The 18,056-nt window shown below is 35.9% G+C and overlaps 1 protein-coding gene across 6 annotated transcripts in view; it reads right to left on the minus strand.

The window, feature by feature from the left end:
- Window positions 1-18,056, minus strand: part of CADPS2 (calcium dependent secretion activator 2) — a 700,135-nt gene that overhangs the window by 400,946 nt on the left and 281,133 nt on the right. For all 6 annotated transcript variants that reach the window (XM_027855139.1, XM_027855140.1, XM_027855138.1 and 3 more), the window contains one exon: window positions 10,797-10,877. In XM_027855139.1, coding sequence (XP_027710940.1) covers window positions 10,797-10,877 — 81 coding nt within the window. The remainder of the gene's footprint in view (window positions 1-10,796; window positions 10,878-18,056) is intronic.

An 18,056-nucleotide genomic window follows, 5' to 3' on the forward strand; every position in this document is an offset into this window, starting at 1 on the left:
TGGGCCTGGAGTTAGGAAGACCTGAGCTCAAATCCAGCCTCAGACACTTACTAGCTGTGTGACCCCGGGCAAGTCACTTACCTGTTTGCCTCAGTTGCCTCATCTGTAAAATGCGAAGAAAATGGTAAACCACTCTAGTGTCTTTACCAAGAAAATCTCCAAAGGGGTCATGAAAAGCTGGAGGGACATGACTGAAACAACTGAACAACAATCAACTTCTCTACAATTTCTAGTCTTAGATAGTGGCCTAGAGCACTGAGAAGTTAAAGGACTGGGTCACATACTCAGCATATTTCAGAAGACTTGATTTTAGTTGCTTTCTGGTCTACTACTCTCTACTTTCACATTTCATTTATTTACATATATATATATACATATATACGTGGGTGTATGTGTGCATACTTGTATGTATATTTGTCTACATGTAAAGACACACATATACCATCTGTTAGTAAATATAAAATATCAAATTTAGCAATCCATTACATGGCAAATACTCTGCTGGGCACAATATTAAAGCCAAAGTCCTTTCCCTCAAGAACTTTACAGTTCAGGGAGGGAGGGAGAGAGGAAGGAAGAAAATAAAGCAATAATTTATTAAGCTGTTACTATGTGTATCACACTGTGCTAAGCCCTGTGGATAAAAAATATAAGCAAAAAGAAAAGGAAGACAACACACAAAAATAAACAGAAAAGTGAGAGGTGAAGGTAATGAAAGTATCTGGTGTGGAGGCATGATTTCGAAGTCCAGAGAAAAGTCAGGAAGAGAAAAAGAAATTAATGTGGGTTGGAATTGATAAGAGAAGACTTCATGGAAGAAATAAGGTTTAAACTGTGCTTTGAGGAGCAGATAGGATGCGGATAGGTGAAGATGGAGGGAGGAAAATGGCATTCCTGGTGACAAGATAGTATAAAAATGCACAAGGGGTATTTCTAGACCATATGGTTGTGGTATTGTATAATTTTCAAATTTGTGAGTAGTTGGAGATAAATTTTGGGGGGGGAAAGGTTGCAACTTCATTTAGGATTTAGGATTTTGAATATCATCCTAAGGAATTTCTACATCTTCCTCTAGGAAATTCTGAACCCTTGGAAGTTTTTAAGCATTAAGAATGGCATAATAAATGTGGTATTTAAGATTAATCTGGTAGTAAAGTATAGAATGGGTTGGAGAAAGGAATACAAGTTATAAGAATATAAAATTAAGTTCAGATTTGAGGTGATGAGATATTTTATTAGAACTGTGCAATTAAGAGTAAAAATTGAAGACTGTATACCATAGATAACATAAAAAATGTGATTTCTAATCATTGTCATCATGGAATTTATATAGCACATACTAAGTATCAGGGTACTGTGCTAAGTGCTTTTTAAGAAAATAACAATTATCTTCTTATATGATCTTCACAACAATCCTGCGGGGTAGGTGTTATTATTACCTCCATGTCACAGTAAGGAAATTGAAGAAGACATTAAAATGCTTTGCCCAAGGTAACATAGCTATCTGAGTGTCTGAGGCTGAATTTCTATTCAGGTCTTTTTGACTTCAGGCCCAGAGCTCCCTTTTTTGTACCACCTAGCTACTAAATAACTAAGTAGACATGGAAGGCAACAAAAAGGTAAAAATCAAAATAACTCCAAGGTTTCATCTCAGAATAATTGGGAAAATTTTGGTTAAAAGAAAGAGTCAGGGTGTAGAGAAGCTAGTTCTCATGAGAAGTTTAATAAGTTTGTTTTCATAAATATTGATTTTGAGGTGTCCCTGGTAATGCTCAACAGACAACTCAAAATATGGGGGTCAAGACAAGGTGATACAGAATGATTAGGGGCCTAGAACTAGGATTTATTTGTACAGAGTTACTAGTTGAAGGCTTTATAATGAAATTGATTTCAAAAATAGAAAACTAGAAAAGATGGAGACAAAGAATAAATGGCTAATAAATGACCTCAGGAAGATAGTCTTAGAAACAGCATAACCTAATTCCATAACTTCAAGGTCAAATAAAAATATAGCAAGGTTAGAACATAAAAGAGTTTATGTACAAAGGCACATTCCACAATTGTCACATAAGACTTGGCAGCTATCTCTATAAGGAAGAGGAAAACATGGCATATAATATTCCAAAAGGCCTAAAAGATAAAAGGCTCCTAACCAACAACTCAGCAAACTTGAGAAAAATTTTACTAGGGAAAAATGGATCTTTATTTCAATAGAGGATTTCTAAGTGGGCCTGATAATGAAGGCAAAGCTGAGTAGATTCTTAGAAATGCAAACACAGGAATCAAGAGAAACATAGAAAAGTAAATATATTTGAGAAAATGGAAGGGATTATATGATGAGGCAGTGCTTATATTTCTTTATTTCTTTTTTTTTCTTAGGCAATTAGGGTTAAATGACTTGGCCAGCGTCACACAGCTAGTAAGTGTCAAGTGTTTTGTCTGAGGCCGGATTTGAACTCAGGTCCTCCTGACTTCAGGGCTGGTGCTCTAACCACTGCACCACCTAGCTGCCCCTAGTCCTTATATTTCTAATAAAGAAAAGTAGTCATAGAACTCTAATGATTTCAAAGATCACAGACTGAGGAAATAGAGAAATTCTGTTATATTTTGATACTTTAAGTAAAAAAGAAGAGGGAAAGAAAAAAGAATACACTAGAGAAGAAACAAAGAGGAAGCTATTATAATCAGGATGCATGAGAAGAAAATTATATCAAAATGGTTAAAAGGTTGGGAAGCAGGTAACACAAGAACTTCACTGTCATCTGACTGAATACACACGTACTCACAGAGAGTTTGGAGTAGAAATGCATTAAACTCCACAGGAAATCTGATGGGGTCACAGAAAGAAATGAAAGGAGAATTAAGTACATGATAAATTTAGGGAGGGAATAATATGCAAAAACAAATAAAAAAAAAGTCTATCTTTGGAAAGTAGAGTACAAAGGGGTAAATAAAAGGACACAAAGAAAGTCTCATAGCCTCATACCAAGAAGGAGGAGAGTGAAAAGAGTCATTGAACAGAATCAGACTAAAATAGCAGAGTGCAAGGAAACAGTAGAGCTCAGTTTTATCCTACTACTATACAACCTGATTAAGCTGATTAACAGCTCATCTGCTAAGACAAAGCAGTAAATGTGATCCAGATTTTCTAAAGGAACAGAAGTAAAGTTTATTTTATTTTATTTTTTAGGCAATTGGGGTCAAGTGACTTGCCTAGGGTCACACAGCTAGTAAGTGTCAAGTGTTTGATCTGAGGTCAGATTTGAACTCAGGTCCTTCTGACTTCAGGGCCGGTGCTCTATCCATTGTGCCACCTAGTTGCCCCAGTAAAGTTTATTTTTGGCAAACAGAAAAACTTCAGTGATCAGAAATTACCTGAGGGGTGAAAGTGAGAAACTTCAGTGCTCAGTCTAACTGGTAATAAAAAAAGGGTAAGTGGGAAAAAAAAAATTCTCAAAGGGACTAAAATTGAACTAAAAGATTTTGGTACTAAAGGAAGAAAAAGAAATGTACTAAGCGGTGGGGTAGGGAGGAATCAGACCTAAATGTGAAGGAAAAAAAACAGAAAGAAAGAAGAAAAGGAGGGAAAGTCAGTAAGTTTTAGCCTACCTTTGTGTACGTGTTTGTGTGCATGTCTGTATGAGTATGTATATATGTACATATATATTATACATAAATACATTTTAAGTATTGAAATCAGTTCATTATCTATATTGCCATTCAGCAAAATATAGTTTCCCTCTTTATCTCTTCCCATTAACTTTATTCTTTGCTCTTTGAAGTCATAATTGCTACCCCTACTCTTTTGTGTTCAGGTGACACATAATATATTTTACTTCAATTCCTTATCTTAACTTTGCATGAATCTTTATGTTTTAAGTATATTCAAGTAAACAGTATATTACTGGATTTTTCTATTTTATTTCTCAAATCTTTTCTTTTTTATGGGTGAGTTCATCCTATTCATATTCAGTTATGATAGCTAATAGATTATTTCCCTCCATCCTATTTTCTTAAACTTTTTCTTTTCTATATTCCTTTTCTTGTGTTTAAGTTGTTATTCTCTTTGAAAAAAAATTCTATTCACTAGCCTTTCTCCAAATTTATGATTTGTCATCCTTCTGACTCATCCTTTCCTGAATCTGCCTTTGGTCTTAATATTCCCTTTCCCCTTCTTTCTATGTATATATACATATATACATACTCATACAACATGATATGTATACATATATGTATGTATGTATGTGCATGTATACACAAACACACACACATACCCACACACACTCGGGGCACCTAGGTAGAACAGTGGATAGAGAGCTGGACCTGGAATCAGAAAGACCTGAGTTTCAAGTTGATCTCAGACACTTACTAGTTGTGTGACCCTGGGTAACTCACTTAAACCTCTTTGCCTCAGTCTTCTCATCTGTAAAATGAGCTGGAGAAGGAAATGGCAAACCACTCCAGTATCTTTGCCAAGAAAATCCCAAATGGGGTCACAAAGAGTCAGACACAACTGTTGAAACTGAAATGACTGAACAAAAACAATATACACACACACACACACACACACACACACACACACACACCAAACAGTATAGCTTCTAAATACTTAATAGAGCATTAAATGAAATTAAATGAAAGGGAAAGACAGTAAACTATGATGGTGAAAGCTCTAATTTACCCTTATCATTCTTCAACACATCTAATAAAAAAAATAAGAAAGAAGTTAAGGGTCTGAATATTATGTTAGAAAAATTAGATATAACAGACATCTGACAATCACTGAATGGAAATATATAAGGGGATACTCCCAGTTGTCGACGACACCTTTACAGAAATTGATCATAAAGAGCAACCGAAAAATAGTATTCAAATTTGACTAGGGACTAAATAATTTAATTCTAAAGAATTAGTGGGGCAAAGAATAAACAAAAAAAACAATAAATAATTTCATTAAAAATAATGACAATGAAACAATATACCAAAATTTTGGGAATGTAGCCAAAGAAATCCTTAGGGGAAAATTTATCTCTTTAAATACTTTTTGGACAAAAGAGAGAGAATTAGATCAGTGAATCAGGAATGCAAATAAAAATAGCAGAATAAAAACAACTAGGAGCATTTTTTCAAATCAATAAAATAGATAAAGCTATTTTGGTTGAAAAGAAGAAAGGGGAAAATCAATTCATCATTGCTCAAAATGAAAAAGGAAAATTCACAAGAAATGTGCAAGAAATAAAGGAAAATATTAGGAATGATTCTGTCCATCTATATGCCAATAAAACTAACAATTTAAGTGAAATATATAAATACATTCAAAAATGCAAAACACTGAAGTGAATAAAACAAGAAATAGGGAATTTATACAACTGCATCTCAGAGGAGAGCCATAAATAAACTTTCCAAAAAAAAATCCAGGACTAGATAAATTTACAAATGAATTCTATCAAACATTCAGAGAACAAATAATACCAATTTTATATTAACTATTTGTAAAAAATATCAAGAGGACAGAATCTACCAAAACCCTTCTGTGACACAGCCATGATTTTGATACATAAACTAGGGAGAGTTAAAATAGGGGAAAAAAAGCTACAGACAAAATCCTTAATGAACGTTGATGTAAAATTATAAATAAACTATTAGTGAAGAGAGTTAAACAACATATCACAAAGATTATGCAGTAGGTGGAGCTTCAGGAGAGGATAGTTGCTGTGATGAGTGGGACAGTGGACTGATTAGGGAGATGTAATAGAATTGCTTAGCTGCAGGTAGGGCACAGTTGGGATAATGTAATATAAAATGTAGTGGACAAATCATAGTGGTTTCATTAAGCAACGCTTGAAAATAAAGACAGCATACGATGGAAGCAATGCAAGATCTAAGTTGGGGGGGTGAACATTGACATAAGAGGGAAAGGGATTTATGCACAGAAGATAGTTAGAGCTGATCTGATTCAACAGGGAATCATGATAAGAAGGGGAAAAATAAGTAGCCAGTATAGAACTGAGAGATACAAAGATTAAAAGTGACTGTTAAATCAAAGGAAAAGGATATAGGGGTGGGGAACTTGTGGCCTCCAGGCCACACATGGTCCCCTCGGTCCTCAAGTGCAGCCCTTTGGCTGAATCTAAACTTCACAGAACAAATCCCCTTAATAAAAGGATTTGTTCTGTAAAACCTGGAATCAGTCAAAAGGCCGCATCCAAGGACCTAGAGGGCCACACGTGGTCTCGAGGCCGCAGGTTCCCCACCCCTAGGATAGGGTTTATAAGGCATAGGCAAATTTGAAATGATGAAAGATTATGATTAGATAAAGGAATTTTAGAGTTCATGAACACGGAAGTAAAACAATTGTGAATACTGGCAAGATCAAAGGTATAGCAATTTGTGTGTGTGTGTGTGTGTGTGTGTGTGTGTGTGTGGCTGAGGTACAGTAACAGATCATGAGAAAAGGGTCTCATGGCCAAATATGTTTGGGAAACAGATTCAGACATTTACTAGACTAGTATTACAAAGAAGGAAACTATAGGGGAAAGAACTATTTAAAACCACCCAGCTAGTCAGTGGCAGAATGGCATTTGTACTTTCTGATGGCCAGGCTAATGCTTCATCTAAGTCCTTTAGCCTTCACTTGTGTACTAGCTTGACAATCGATCACCTATTTTCTTCTTCCTGTTAGGCAAATTCTGGTTCATTCTAATGTTAACACTCTCAAAAACCACACACTTAAAATTTACCTTTGTCTACCTTTGTAAAACAAGAATTCACTGGACATAAACAATCAGCTGGGTTGGAGGTATGTATCACACCATTCAAAGTTACTAGGGGCCAGGAAAAGGTAAGCTATCCAGAACTCAAAGATTTAGCTGGAGTACCACAACCACATACACCTAATTCTCTTAGTGAAGCCCCAAATTTTCACTTCCTACAAATGAACTGATTTTTTCAATTCACTAAGGAAACATTCACTAAATTGAGGTCCGCTCTCTAGCAAATTGGTAACTACTTAAAAGACAAGACATGACTCATCACTATATCAACCCTGAATCATTCACGCTGTGACAAAACAGCAATGGCTAAGATGATTCAGAATTCATTCACATTATATTGCACTTTGAGACGTATAATACGATCTTTGGAGTAGTAGACTTACCTTCATATTTGTGTTTTGCTAAGTGTAGTATTAAAATGAAATTTGCATGTTCATCTGAGGGAATGTCAGTTGTAGATTTAAAATATTCGCCATGAATAATCTGAAAAATGAAAAGTCTGTAACTTCCATAGATTACTTCTACATGAAGCAGAGCATATATAATCTGCGTACAGCTAACTGAGAGCTGACCATATAAAGGAAGAGGAAGATATTATTTATTTATAGCTAGCCTAGTTATCTTACAGGAGAACTCTGATGTGAGTCAGAAAGGAAGATCTGCTAATCAGTAAACAAGCATTTATTAAGCACTTGCTATGTGCCAGGAGCTGGACTAATCAAGGTGGGAAAACAGTTCCTATTTTCAGGGATTTAACATTCTCAAGGGAGAAACAACACATACATGTATATGTTTGTGTATATGTATATGTAAATGAATATGTATATATAAGCTACACCTGCTGATGGTACTACTAGCTGGGGAGCTGAGAAAAACCAAGAAGCATGAGCTTTCAAGATGATATTTCAGCTAAATTTTGAAGGAAGTCAGGGATTCCAAAAGGCAGGGAAGAGAAAGGAAGGCATTCCTTCCAATGCAAAGGCAAGGAAATAGGAGGCAGAGTATTATGTGTGAGGAATGGCAAATAGTCCAGTAATGCTGGACTTAAGAGTGTGGGAGGGGAGTAGTGAAGTCTAGAAGAGGTTGTGATTGTGAAGATTGTGAAGACATTTTAAAGTCAAACACAAGAGATTATATTTGATTCTACAAACTACTGGGGTATACTGAATAAGGCAGGTATGTAACACAGTCAAATCTATACCCTAGGAAAATCATTTTGGCAGATATGTGGAGGACTGATTGGAATATGGAGAGACTTGAGGCAGGGAGACCAATTAGGAGACTCTTTTAATAGACAAAGTGCAAAATAATGGGGGTCTTCATAAAGGTGGTGGTTGTGAGTGGAGATAAGGGGACATATATAAGAAATGTAGAAAATGAAATGATATATGGAGTATGTGAGAGTTAGCAATTAAGGATAACATCAATTTTCAAAGCTGAGTGACTAGAAGAATGATTGTGCTCTCAACAATAATACAGTTCAGAAAAAGGGAAAGACTATCTTTTGACAATGAGTTCTGTTTTGGTATGGTGAGTATGAGATGCCTTGGGGACAGCCAGTATGAAACCTCCAAAAGACAGTTGGTGATGTGGGGCTAGAACTCAAGAAAAAGAATAGAGTTCAATATGTAGATCTAGGGATATTTATATAAAGATAATAATTTAACTAGGGTGATAGGAAGTGATTACTAAATGAGAGACTATTAAGAGAAAATGACCCAAGACAGAGTCTTTGGGTGTACCATCAGTTAATGGGTATGGCATGAAGATGCATCAAAAGAGACTGGGCAGTGGGCAAATATGTAGGAAGAGATCAAAGAAGAAAAAATGTCAGGAAAACCCAGGAAAAAGAAGAGTATTTAAGAGGAGGAAGTGGACAACAGTGTCAAATGCTTTTAAGAGGTAAAGAATCACGGGGATTGAGAAAAGGCCATTAGATATGGCAACTGATCATTGATATCTTTGGAGAGAACACTTTCATTTGAATGGTGATGGGAAAAGTCAGATTGAAGGTTTAAAAAAGACTAAGGAGAAAAAATGGAGACACCATGTAGAGATGGCTTTTTGAAGGAATTTAGCTGAGAAAGGGAGGAAAGATGGAGGATCATAGCTAGTGAGGAGATCTAACAAGTGTAATTTTAAGGATGGGGAATACTTGTTGACAGCAATGAATTAGTATGTATTGAATGAATTAGTACATAGTGGGGAACTGAAAATTTGAGAGAGAGTAGGAATGACAATGTAAAAAATATTCCGGAGAAGATGGGAGGGGATAGGATTAATGATACATGTAGAAGGGATGGCTTTGTCAAGGATAAGGACCCTCATCATTAGAGACTCAAAAAAGAGATTGTAGATGATGATGTGAGAGGGATGTTAGATGAGGAGGCGGGGAAAGTTATGGTGAACAGCCTCAATTTTTTCAGTGAAGGCAAGATCCTCAGCTGAGAAGGTGACTGAAGAGGTATAGTAAAAGCTTTGAGGAAATAAGAGACAATTTGACATAGCCAATGTGGTTACTGGAATAAAGAGAATCAGGGAGGAGCAAAAGGAAAACCTTACTGCAATATGGGCCCCGGTGGGATAGATATGAGAAATCTACACTAAATAAGGTTTCATGACTTCCTCTATCTATATCTATATTCAGCAGCATGTCAGTAGGAACAAAAGAGGTAAATGATGGGAGCAATGCAGAGTTGCGGTTCGGCAATACAATAAGGATACGGGAGCAAGGGATTTGAGAGTAGAAGATATCATCTAGTTGAACTTGTTCATCAAGTGACTAAGATATAGGAGGTAAGAGAATACAGCTACAGCTAGTGTGGTGCCCTAGGAAAGTACTGAAAGATGGAGGGTTTGAAGGTTACTATGAAGAGGAAAAAAAGACTTAGGAGTAATAAGGCATAGGGACAGATGGAATAATAAAAGAGATCACTGATATACCAAGATCAATATATCATTGATAGATAACAGAATTTTGGAGTTTCTGATTGTGGAAATGGAAAACTGATGGGCAAGAACAAGGGGATGACCATTCCTGTGAGCAGCTGAGGTAGAGTAGGAGAAAAGTAGATGAAGGAATTTTTAAATTAGGGTATTTGAAGATCAGCAAACATGCTGAAGGCCCCTAGAATGAGGGAAGGAATTGAGATGGAGAGGAAGACTGTGAGCCATGCACTGAACTCACTGATAAAGTAGTGAAAATGCTCAAGGATGTGAGTAAATACAGGCTATTAGGATCCAAACTGATTGATACATTTGAAAAGAATAAACTTCAATGGATGAGACATTAATTAACAAGTGATGGAGGCAGCTGGAGCACCTGGAAGAGGCAATGAGGAGGAAGAAGTATTGTGACTCCTCCACTGGGACCAGTGAGAGTCAGAGGATATGAAAAGATGTAACCAGTAATAGTTAAGATGGCCAGGGATGCAACCTCATTGATAAGGACGCAAATGTTAGTAAGTTCCAGAAACGGGAAAGTGCAAGAGGGGAAGTGGTCAAAATGAAAGGAAGTTAATTATACAGTAGGAGTTCTTGAGGGCATAATAAAAGGGGGAAGAACATCTGGAATGAGGCATCAGTGGGCTAAGTCTGACGGACAAGAATGAGAGATTGAAAAGGTGATGTTGGGGAAATGGGATCGTGTTTCAGCAGTTTGTATCACTGGAATAGGAAGAGAAAGAAGAAGTATGCATTTGCTAAGGACTGTGGGATGCGTGCAGGCAAAGTATCAGTGGAGAGTAGGAGCTCTTCTAATGAAGACAAGCGATATTGCAAAGTTCAGGGTCTTTCATTGGCCCTGGTCTTGTGGCATGTGGACAACACTACTTTGACCAAGGGCATCAGGAAGCTTGGCCTCAGGAAGGAGGTGTTGATATTGAGGTAGGTAATTGCTGCTGTCACCAGGAGATTTCCACAAGATTGCTCCTTAGCACGGCAATGTTGCATTGTCCTGAGGATATCACAAAAATCAAAACAGAAAAGTCTCAATTCTCACATACGTCAAAGCTAACAATTTACCTTTGCCATCTTTTCTGCCAATTGTAGACGTCCATCAAGCTCCCTTCTGATCTGGGCTGCTTGCTCATCTGCATTGTCCAGCTTATAGGGGAAAAACACATACATTGAATAGATTAGGTATAAATAATATAAATACATAGTTAGCTACTCATACTTGGAATGCGGAACTTAAGAGTCACAGGATCTGAGTTCACATCCCCGCTTTACTACTTACTAGTTGTTTGATTCTGAAGTAAGTCATTTAGCCTCTATGGACCTCAGTTTCCCTCCCTGCACAACAAAGGGTGGGATTTGATAATCTCTAGAGTGCTTTCCAGGTGTAAATTTATGATCCTATGATGCTATAAACAAGATGTGCTCATTCTATTGTCCTAGTGATAAGTAGCCAAGATCTACACAATTGAAAAACAAAGAAAAACAATTTTGATTAGGTGATCAAGACTCCCAGCTACTTATACAGAAGACAGCAATAGAGTTGTTTAAACATATATTCATCTGATTGAGTCTCTACTCAATTTTAATGCTTGGTTTTGTACATATGCATATGTACATATTTGATTATGTACATACCTAAGTGAATCAGCCCAGAGAATTAGGTACTTCCTTACAATTATGTCTCTATTTGTCATTACTTTCACCAATACTCTGGATTCCAAAATTTCTGAACAAAGTGGGGCTCATCAATAGGATTTGGGTCAGGATTACAATTGGCCTTTTGGGGGACTCTTCCCTAGAACTACAGAACCCTAAAATTCTGGGTTTGAGTGACTTTGAGCAGAATGACATCCCCAGGCAACAATTTGACCTTCCCTCCCCTAACAGATACACATAATTTCTAGCGTGATATAGTGGAAAGAGCAATGGATTTGGGGTCAGAGGACTTATTATCTGTGTGACCTTAGGTAAATCACGACCTCTATATCTTCCATAAAACTGGAGGCTTCTAAAGGAGTCTTGTATTCCTAAATTATTGTTGTGTGATGCCTGAAAGGACTTTTCTATCTTTTTGAGTGGCCCTGGCCTGATACTGATTCCTCAGAGTAACTGAAGGCTAGAGTAGATTTCTAAAGTCGTTCTCAAATCCTTAAATTCCAGAAGTTCTGGGTTCCAAAAACCCAGATGAGAGACACCAATGGTATCAACTCTGGTTATCAAATTTCTAGCTACCTTGAAACAAATATGACACAAATTACTGGTTGCACAAAGGCTCATATTCTTCCATTAGGAAATGCGAAAGTATTATTCAGAGTATTCATGCCATTCTTCTAATCTATAAGAACAACAGCTGGGAAGGGTTTCAGAAATGAGATTGAAAAAAAAACCTCAGCTGTCAAATTCATCTTCCTAAAGTTCAGATCTGACTACATCACTTCCCTTTTCAATATCGTCCAATGGCTCCCTGTCATTGCCAGGACCAACTCAAGATCTTTTCTTTAGCAATCAGAGTCCTTCCCATAATGGTGACCTCTTCCTACCTTCCAGTTTTGTTTTTGTTTTTTGTTTTTTGTTTTTTTTTTTTACAACTTACTCCTTCCAGTAATACTGAGCTCCTTCCAGTTCTTGAAACAAGAAAATTCACCTCTAGTCTCCAGGCATTTTTCTTGGTATTTTATGTACGAAATACACTCACCCTAGCCCTTCACCTCCTGGCTCCCTTTTCTTAAATTCCAATCAAAATTCCATCTTCTTTGAAAAGCCTTTTCTGATCTCCCTTAATGCAAGGATCTTCCCCTCTATTGATAACCTCTGATTTCTCCTGTATAAATCTTGTCTGTACAATTGTTTTCATGCTGTTTCCCCCATTTGAATACAAACTCCTTGAGGGCAATGAGTATTTTCTTTTGTGCCTCTAGGGCTTAGTGTGCCTGGCATATAGTAGGTGCTTAATAAATGTTTATTGATTAACTGAGAAAAAAAACAAATTTTCAAATACTCTCTCAGTGCTTGCAATCCTTGCTATCAGGAAATCCTTTTATTATACTTAATTCCCTCACTGAGTGGTATAATTCAATTTCTTTTTATACTAAATATGGATGAGATGGAGCACTGCATCATCTTTTAATTAATATTGATTTGGAAAGTTATTAAATCATCCTTATATTTATTTCTCTTCCATTAGTTAAATAGTCCCATTCTTTAACATTTCCTGATAACACTAGTTCTATTTTCCATCCATTTAACAATCTCCATGACCCTCTTGTGAATTTCCATGACCTGGTTATAGTACGATCACAGGAACAGGCAACACTATTTTATTTAGTAAGGGCACTATTGAGTACACAGGCTTAAAAATTGAGTTAGCACACATGAAGGCTCTCCATTTTCAAAAGCATAACTGTTTAACCACATTACATTAAAAAGAAAGTAATTGGTGTCTGTATATAATAGTCATTCCAAACAATTTAGCCCTGACACCCCCAGATACCTTTTTTTAAAACTAAAGCTGGAAAGCAATTTTATTGAATGCAAACGGTAAACAAACAATTCAGGGCACACCTATGTGGTACAGTGAATTAGAGCTCTGGACTTGAGTCAACAAAACCTGAGATTAAATCTTGTCAGTCATTTACAAGCTGTCTGATCCTGAGAAAGTTACTTAACCTTTGTGTACCACAGTTTCCTCATCTGTCAAAGAGGAATAATGATAGCACCTACCACCCAAAGTGGTTATGAGGATAAAAGCAGACAATACTTGTAAAGTACTTAGCAAACTTTAAAGCTTACATAAACACTAGCTATAATCATCATCATCACTACTATCAATGTCATTACTAAAAATTCTCTATTACACCTGAAATAACTTATAAAATAGATACTACTTTTACTTTACTTTGCCTAAAAAAAAATAGAGTAATGCTAAATTTCATTCTCAAAAGTCAGCATCTTCATGTGGAAAAAGTGTGTAACAAATAATGGCTTACTAGATATGTATGAAAGAATTACAAATTCTTAAGATAAAAGGAAAATACTTCAAAAGTGCAAAGATCCCTGCAACCACAATAATGCCTCAAGGCATGACTTTAATGATTATGTGCACAATTAACAACATAGAACATCTTAAACTTTTTGCCTAATATCTGATAAATATTTATTTTTCAAGTAGGAAATAAGGACATTTTCAGTTAATAAAGCTGTAGTTTTTCCAAAGCTTTACAGAAACACAACACTTAACACTTCTTAAATATTTATAAGTTCAGAACAGCAGCTTGTACTTAAACTTAAGTAGAATAATTTGAATTTAATTTGGAGGTTTAAGAGAATTTTCTTTTGCTGGAGAGGTTGTTACTATTTTCTGAAGTATTAAAGTAGTAACTAATATTGCCTGAAAAACATAGTTAAAGAGCAAGGAACACTACTATATTAAAATGCCTTCTAGTCTTTGATTCATCAAAATGATTTTCTCAAGGATCAAAAGTTACTAACTTTTATAAGATTGGCAAGGATGACAAAAATGGGAAATAAGAATTGTTGTAGAGGTGTAAGAAGACAGGTCCCTCAATACACTACTGCTAGATCTGTGAACTGATCCAAACATTTTGGAAAGCAATTTGGAACTATATTGCAAAAGTCAAAAAACTGCACATACTCACATATCTAAAAATGATACTATTAGGAATATACCCCACAACAGATCAAAAAAGAAAGGAAAAGACCCATCTGGACTAAAACATTTATAGCAGCACTCCTTTATGAGGGAATGAACTTGAAACAAAGTAGGTGACCTTCATCTGGGGAATGACATAACAAATTGTATGATTGTGAAGAAATATTATTGTGTCATAAGAAATGACAAAAAGATGGATTCAGAGAAAAATAGGAAAATGTCTGGGAACAGAAGAGTGAAACAAGTAGAACCAGGAGAATAATTTATACAATAATGCCATTGTAAAGGGAAACAACTTGGAAACACTTAAGAACTATGATCAACACAATGACTACTTTTTTCAAAAAAAATTATTTTCAGCTCCAAATTCTCTCTCTCTCAATTCCCTCTCCCATCCATTGATAAGGCATTGATATCTATCTATCTATATGTATGTATAGATATATGTTTCTATCTGTATCTATATCTATATCTATATACATATATATGAAGTGATGCGAAGCATTTCCACATTTGCCTTGTGGAAAAGGGGGGAAAAAGCAAGCAAAAATAAAGTAAAAGAAAACATGCTCCATTCTATACTTAATTCATTATTCTCTTTCTGGAGGTAAATAACATTTTTTATCATGAATCCTTTGAGATAGTCATGGATCACTGAATTGTTCAGAGTAGCTGTCTTTCACAGTTGATGATCAATATGTTATTGCTGTTACTGCGTCCTCCTCGTTCTGCTCATTTCACTGTGCATGAGCTCATATAAGTCTTCCCACGTTTTTCTGAAACTTATCATCACTTCATCACTTATTCCATCACAATCACATGCCACAATTTGTTCAGTAATTCCCTAAATGATGGACATCTCCTCCATTTCCAATTCTTTGCCACCACAAAGAGCTGCTATAAAATAATTTTGTACAAATAGGTTCTTTCCTTTTTCTTTGATCTCTTTGGGGTACAGACTTAGTAGTGGTATTGCTAGATCAAAAAGTATGCACTGTTTTACAATCCTGCAGGCATAGTTCCAAATTGTTATCCAGAATTGCTGGACCAATTCACAACTCCAACAATGTTGGCTTATCATACCTATTTTTCCACATCTCCTCCAGCATTTGTCATTTTCCTTTTCTTTCATGTTGGCCAATCTGATGGGTATGAGGTGGTACTTCAGACTAGTTTTAATGTGCACTTCTCTAATTTAGAGTACTTTTTCATAAGACTAGTGATAGTCTAGATTTCTTCTTCCAAAAACTTTCATATCCTTTGACTATTTATTGGGAAATGTCTCTTGCTGTCATAAATTTGGCTCAGTTCCCCATATATTTGAAAAACGAGATCTTTATCAGAGAAACTTTGTGTAATATTTAGTTCCCAGTTCCCAGCTTCCTCTCTAATTCTGGCAGCATTGGTTTTGTTTGTGATCAATGAACAATTGAGTTCAGAAAACTGATGAGGAATCACACTTCTGACCTCTTGACAGAGAGGTGATTGACTAGTAGTCCAGAATGAGACATATTTTCAGACACAAGCAATGTATGCATTTGGTTTATTTTCCTTTCCTATGTTTATTTCAAAGTTATGTGGTAGGGCTTTTAGTTTCTTTCGAGGAAGCGTTATAGAGGGGTATAAGAATGTGATAGTGGATCCTTCCAAAAAAGAAGAAAATGAAGAAAAGGCATCATTGAAACATTAAAAAATGCACAGAAGAGAGAAGATACTAATTCATTAAGGGGTACAGATTGTAGTAGAATTAACTTGAAAAAGTGTTCTTATATTTTGTTTGGAATAATGCTGGAAGAGTAAGCAATAGAAGAAATGGTTTATTTGAAGGCAGGTATTTAATACCCTCTTTTACATCATAAATGTCCCAGTTAAATTGGCCCTTACAAAGTAAATCTACCTCTCCATTTACCTTCATTTTGAAACCAGAGCCACATTTCCGTGGGGAGAAAATCTCTTTGACATCAAGTAGAAAACTACAGGAAATGAAAGGGGTTTTAATGAACTAAAACTGAGTCAATAATGCGATTGATTTACATATTTTGATGGATGTTCCACAGGGCATGCCACTTAATGTGTTGTGTGTTTTTCATTACATTACTTAGAAGGACTCAAATAACATTGGAGTACACATGAACTGTCCATATGTGATTATAAGGTTAGCTATTTAGAGCTGAAAGGGGTCTTGCAGGTCATCTTGGAGGAAAATTAGCATTGGTGAGTTGCCTAAGACCACAAATGTAGTAAGTGGCAGGATGAAGACTTGAACTCAGGTCCTCTCATTCCAAATGCAGCACTCCTTCCATGGTATAATACTTCCTCCACCTAGTACCTAATATCCCTTGCTCATGCTATGGAATAGCAAGGGTTTTGTTTTGTTTTGTTTTCTCATCATGCATCTCTTTAATGACATCCTTTATTCAATTCCTCTTGCACAGTTCTTAATTTGTAACGTGCTATAGCCTGCTTCACTCTCACCATGTGTCTCTCCATTGCCCTTTCCTTAACTTTAGGCTTAATTCTTTGAAGACTAGGTTATTCCAAGTCTCACAGCTATTTAGTGTCTCTCAGAAGACTACGTTTGTTAAAAATAATGGGCCTTTATTACAGAGATAAGTTTGAGGACACTAAAGAGATTGTATCATTTTTTTTTAGAAATCAAATTCATTGCAAATAGAGGTATTTTCATTCTTTGTACTTGGATTTCCACAACCTACCAAAATGTCTGACACATAGTAGGCAATTAACAAATGCTTGTTGATTGACTGATGGGTTGATTAAAAGGCAATTTAACCCCCTACTTTTTTCCTAATCAACCAACTCCTTGTCTATTCCCAGTCTCTGTTCAACATATAAGCACTGATAGCCCAGTCTTATGGGTCATCCATACATCTATATATCAGAACCTGGACATTAGGCAATCTTCATTTACTTGTTTGCTTGTTTGTTTGTTTTCCTTAGTTGGGCAGATAGGTGAAGCTCTTTTGAGTGATTATGGATCTCATTAAAAAGTATCTACAATATTTTACTTTTGATGCAATCAACAAAATGTAATCAGCAATTAGGAATTTTCAAAGGACCTGTCTGCAGAGAATCCCCTTCCCTCTGGACTCTATATCTCCATCATGGTTGTCAAATTCTTTTACTGACTATATAACCTCCTGTTTTATACATCATTTGATATTAGTAATCAGAAGGTAAAAAAGTTGTTTCTTTTATATCTTTAAAGAAATCTCCTTGAGCTCCTTGAGCATAGGGATTGTCTTTTGCTTTTCTTTTTATTCTTCATTGCTTATCACATTGTCTGGTACATATTATGCACTTAATAAAATGCTTATTGACCGACTGACTTTTGACATGCATTTGAGGAAGAGCCAGAGAGCCTTTAAGGTAGAATTTTGCTTGACCAAATAATATTTTTAATAGTTAAAATCAATAACAACAACAACAATCACAGTGGAATCTTATATTCACCACACTTTGTACTCAATTGTGTGACTGTGTGGTCTGCTGAAGAATAACATTTGCGGTAACATGCCTATTCTCTTCTCACCTTTATCAAAGATGTCCTTATTATACATGGAGACAGATAACTCTCATAAAATTTCTGGAAGTAGTAAAGTAGGCATATGGATCAATCAGTAGTTACTGAGAGGCAG

Source organism: Vombatus ursinus, unplaced genomic scaffold (genome assembly GCF_900497805.2).
Source record: "Vombatus ursinus unplaced genomic scaffold, bare-nosed wombat genome assembly UNPS02010788.1, whole genome shotgun sequence".
NCBI lineage: Eukaryota > Metazoa > Chordata > Mammalia > Diprotodontia > Vombatidae > Vombatus > Vombatus ursinus.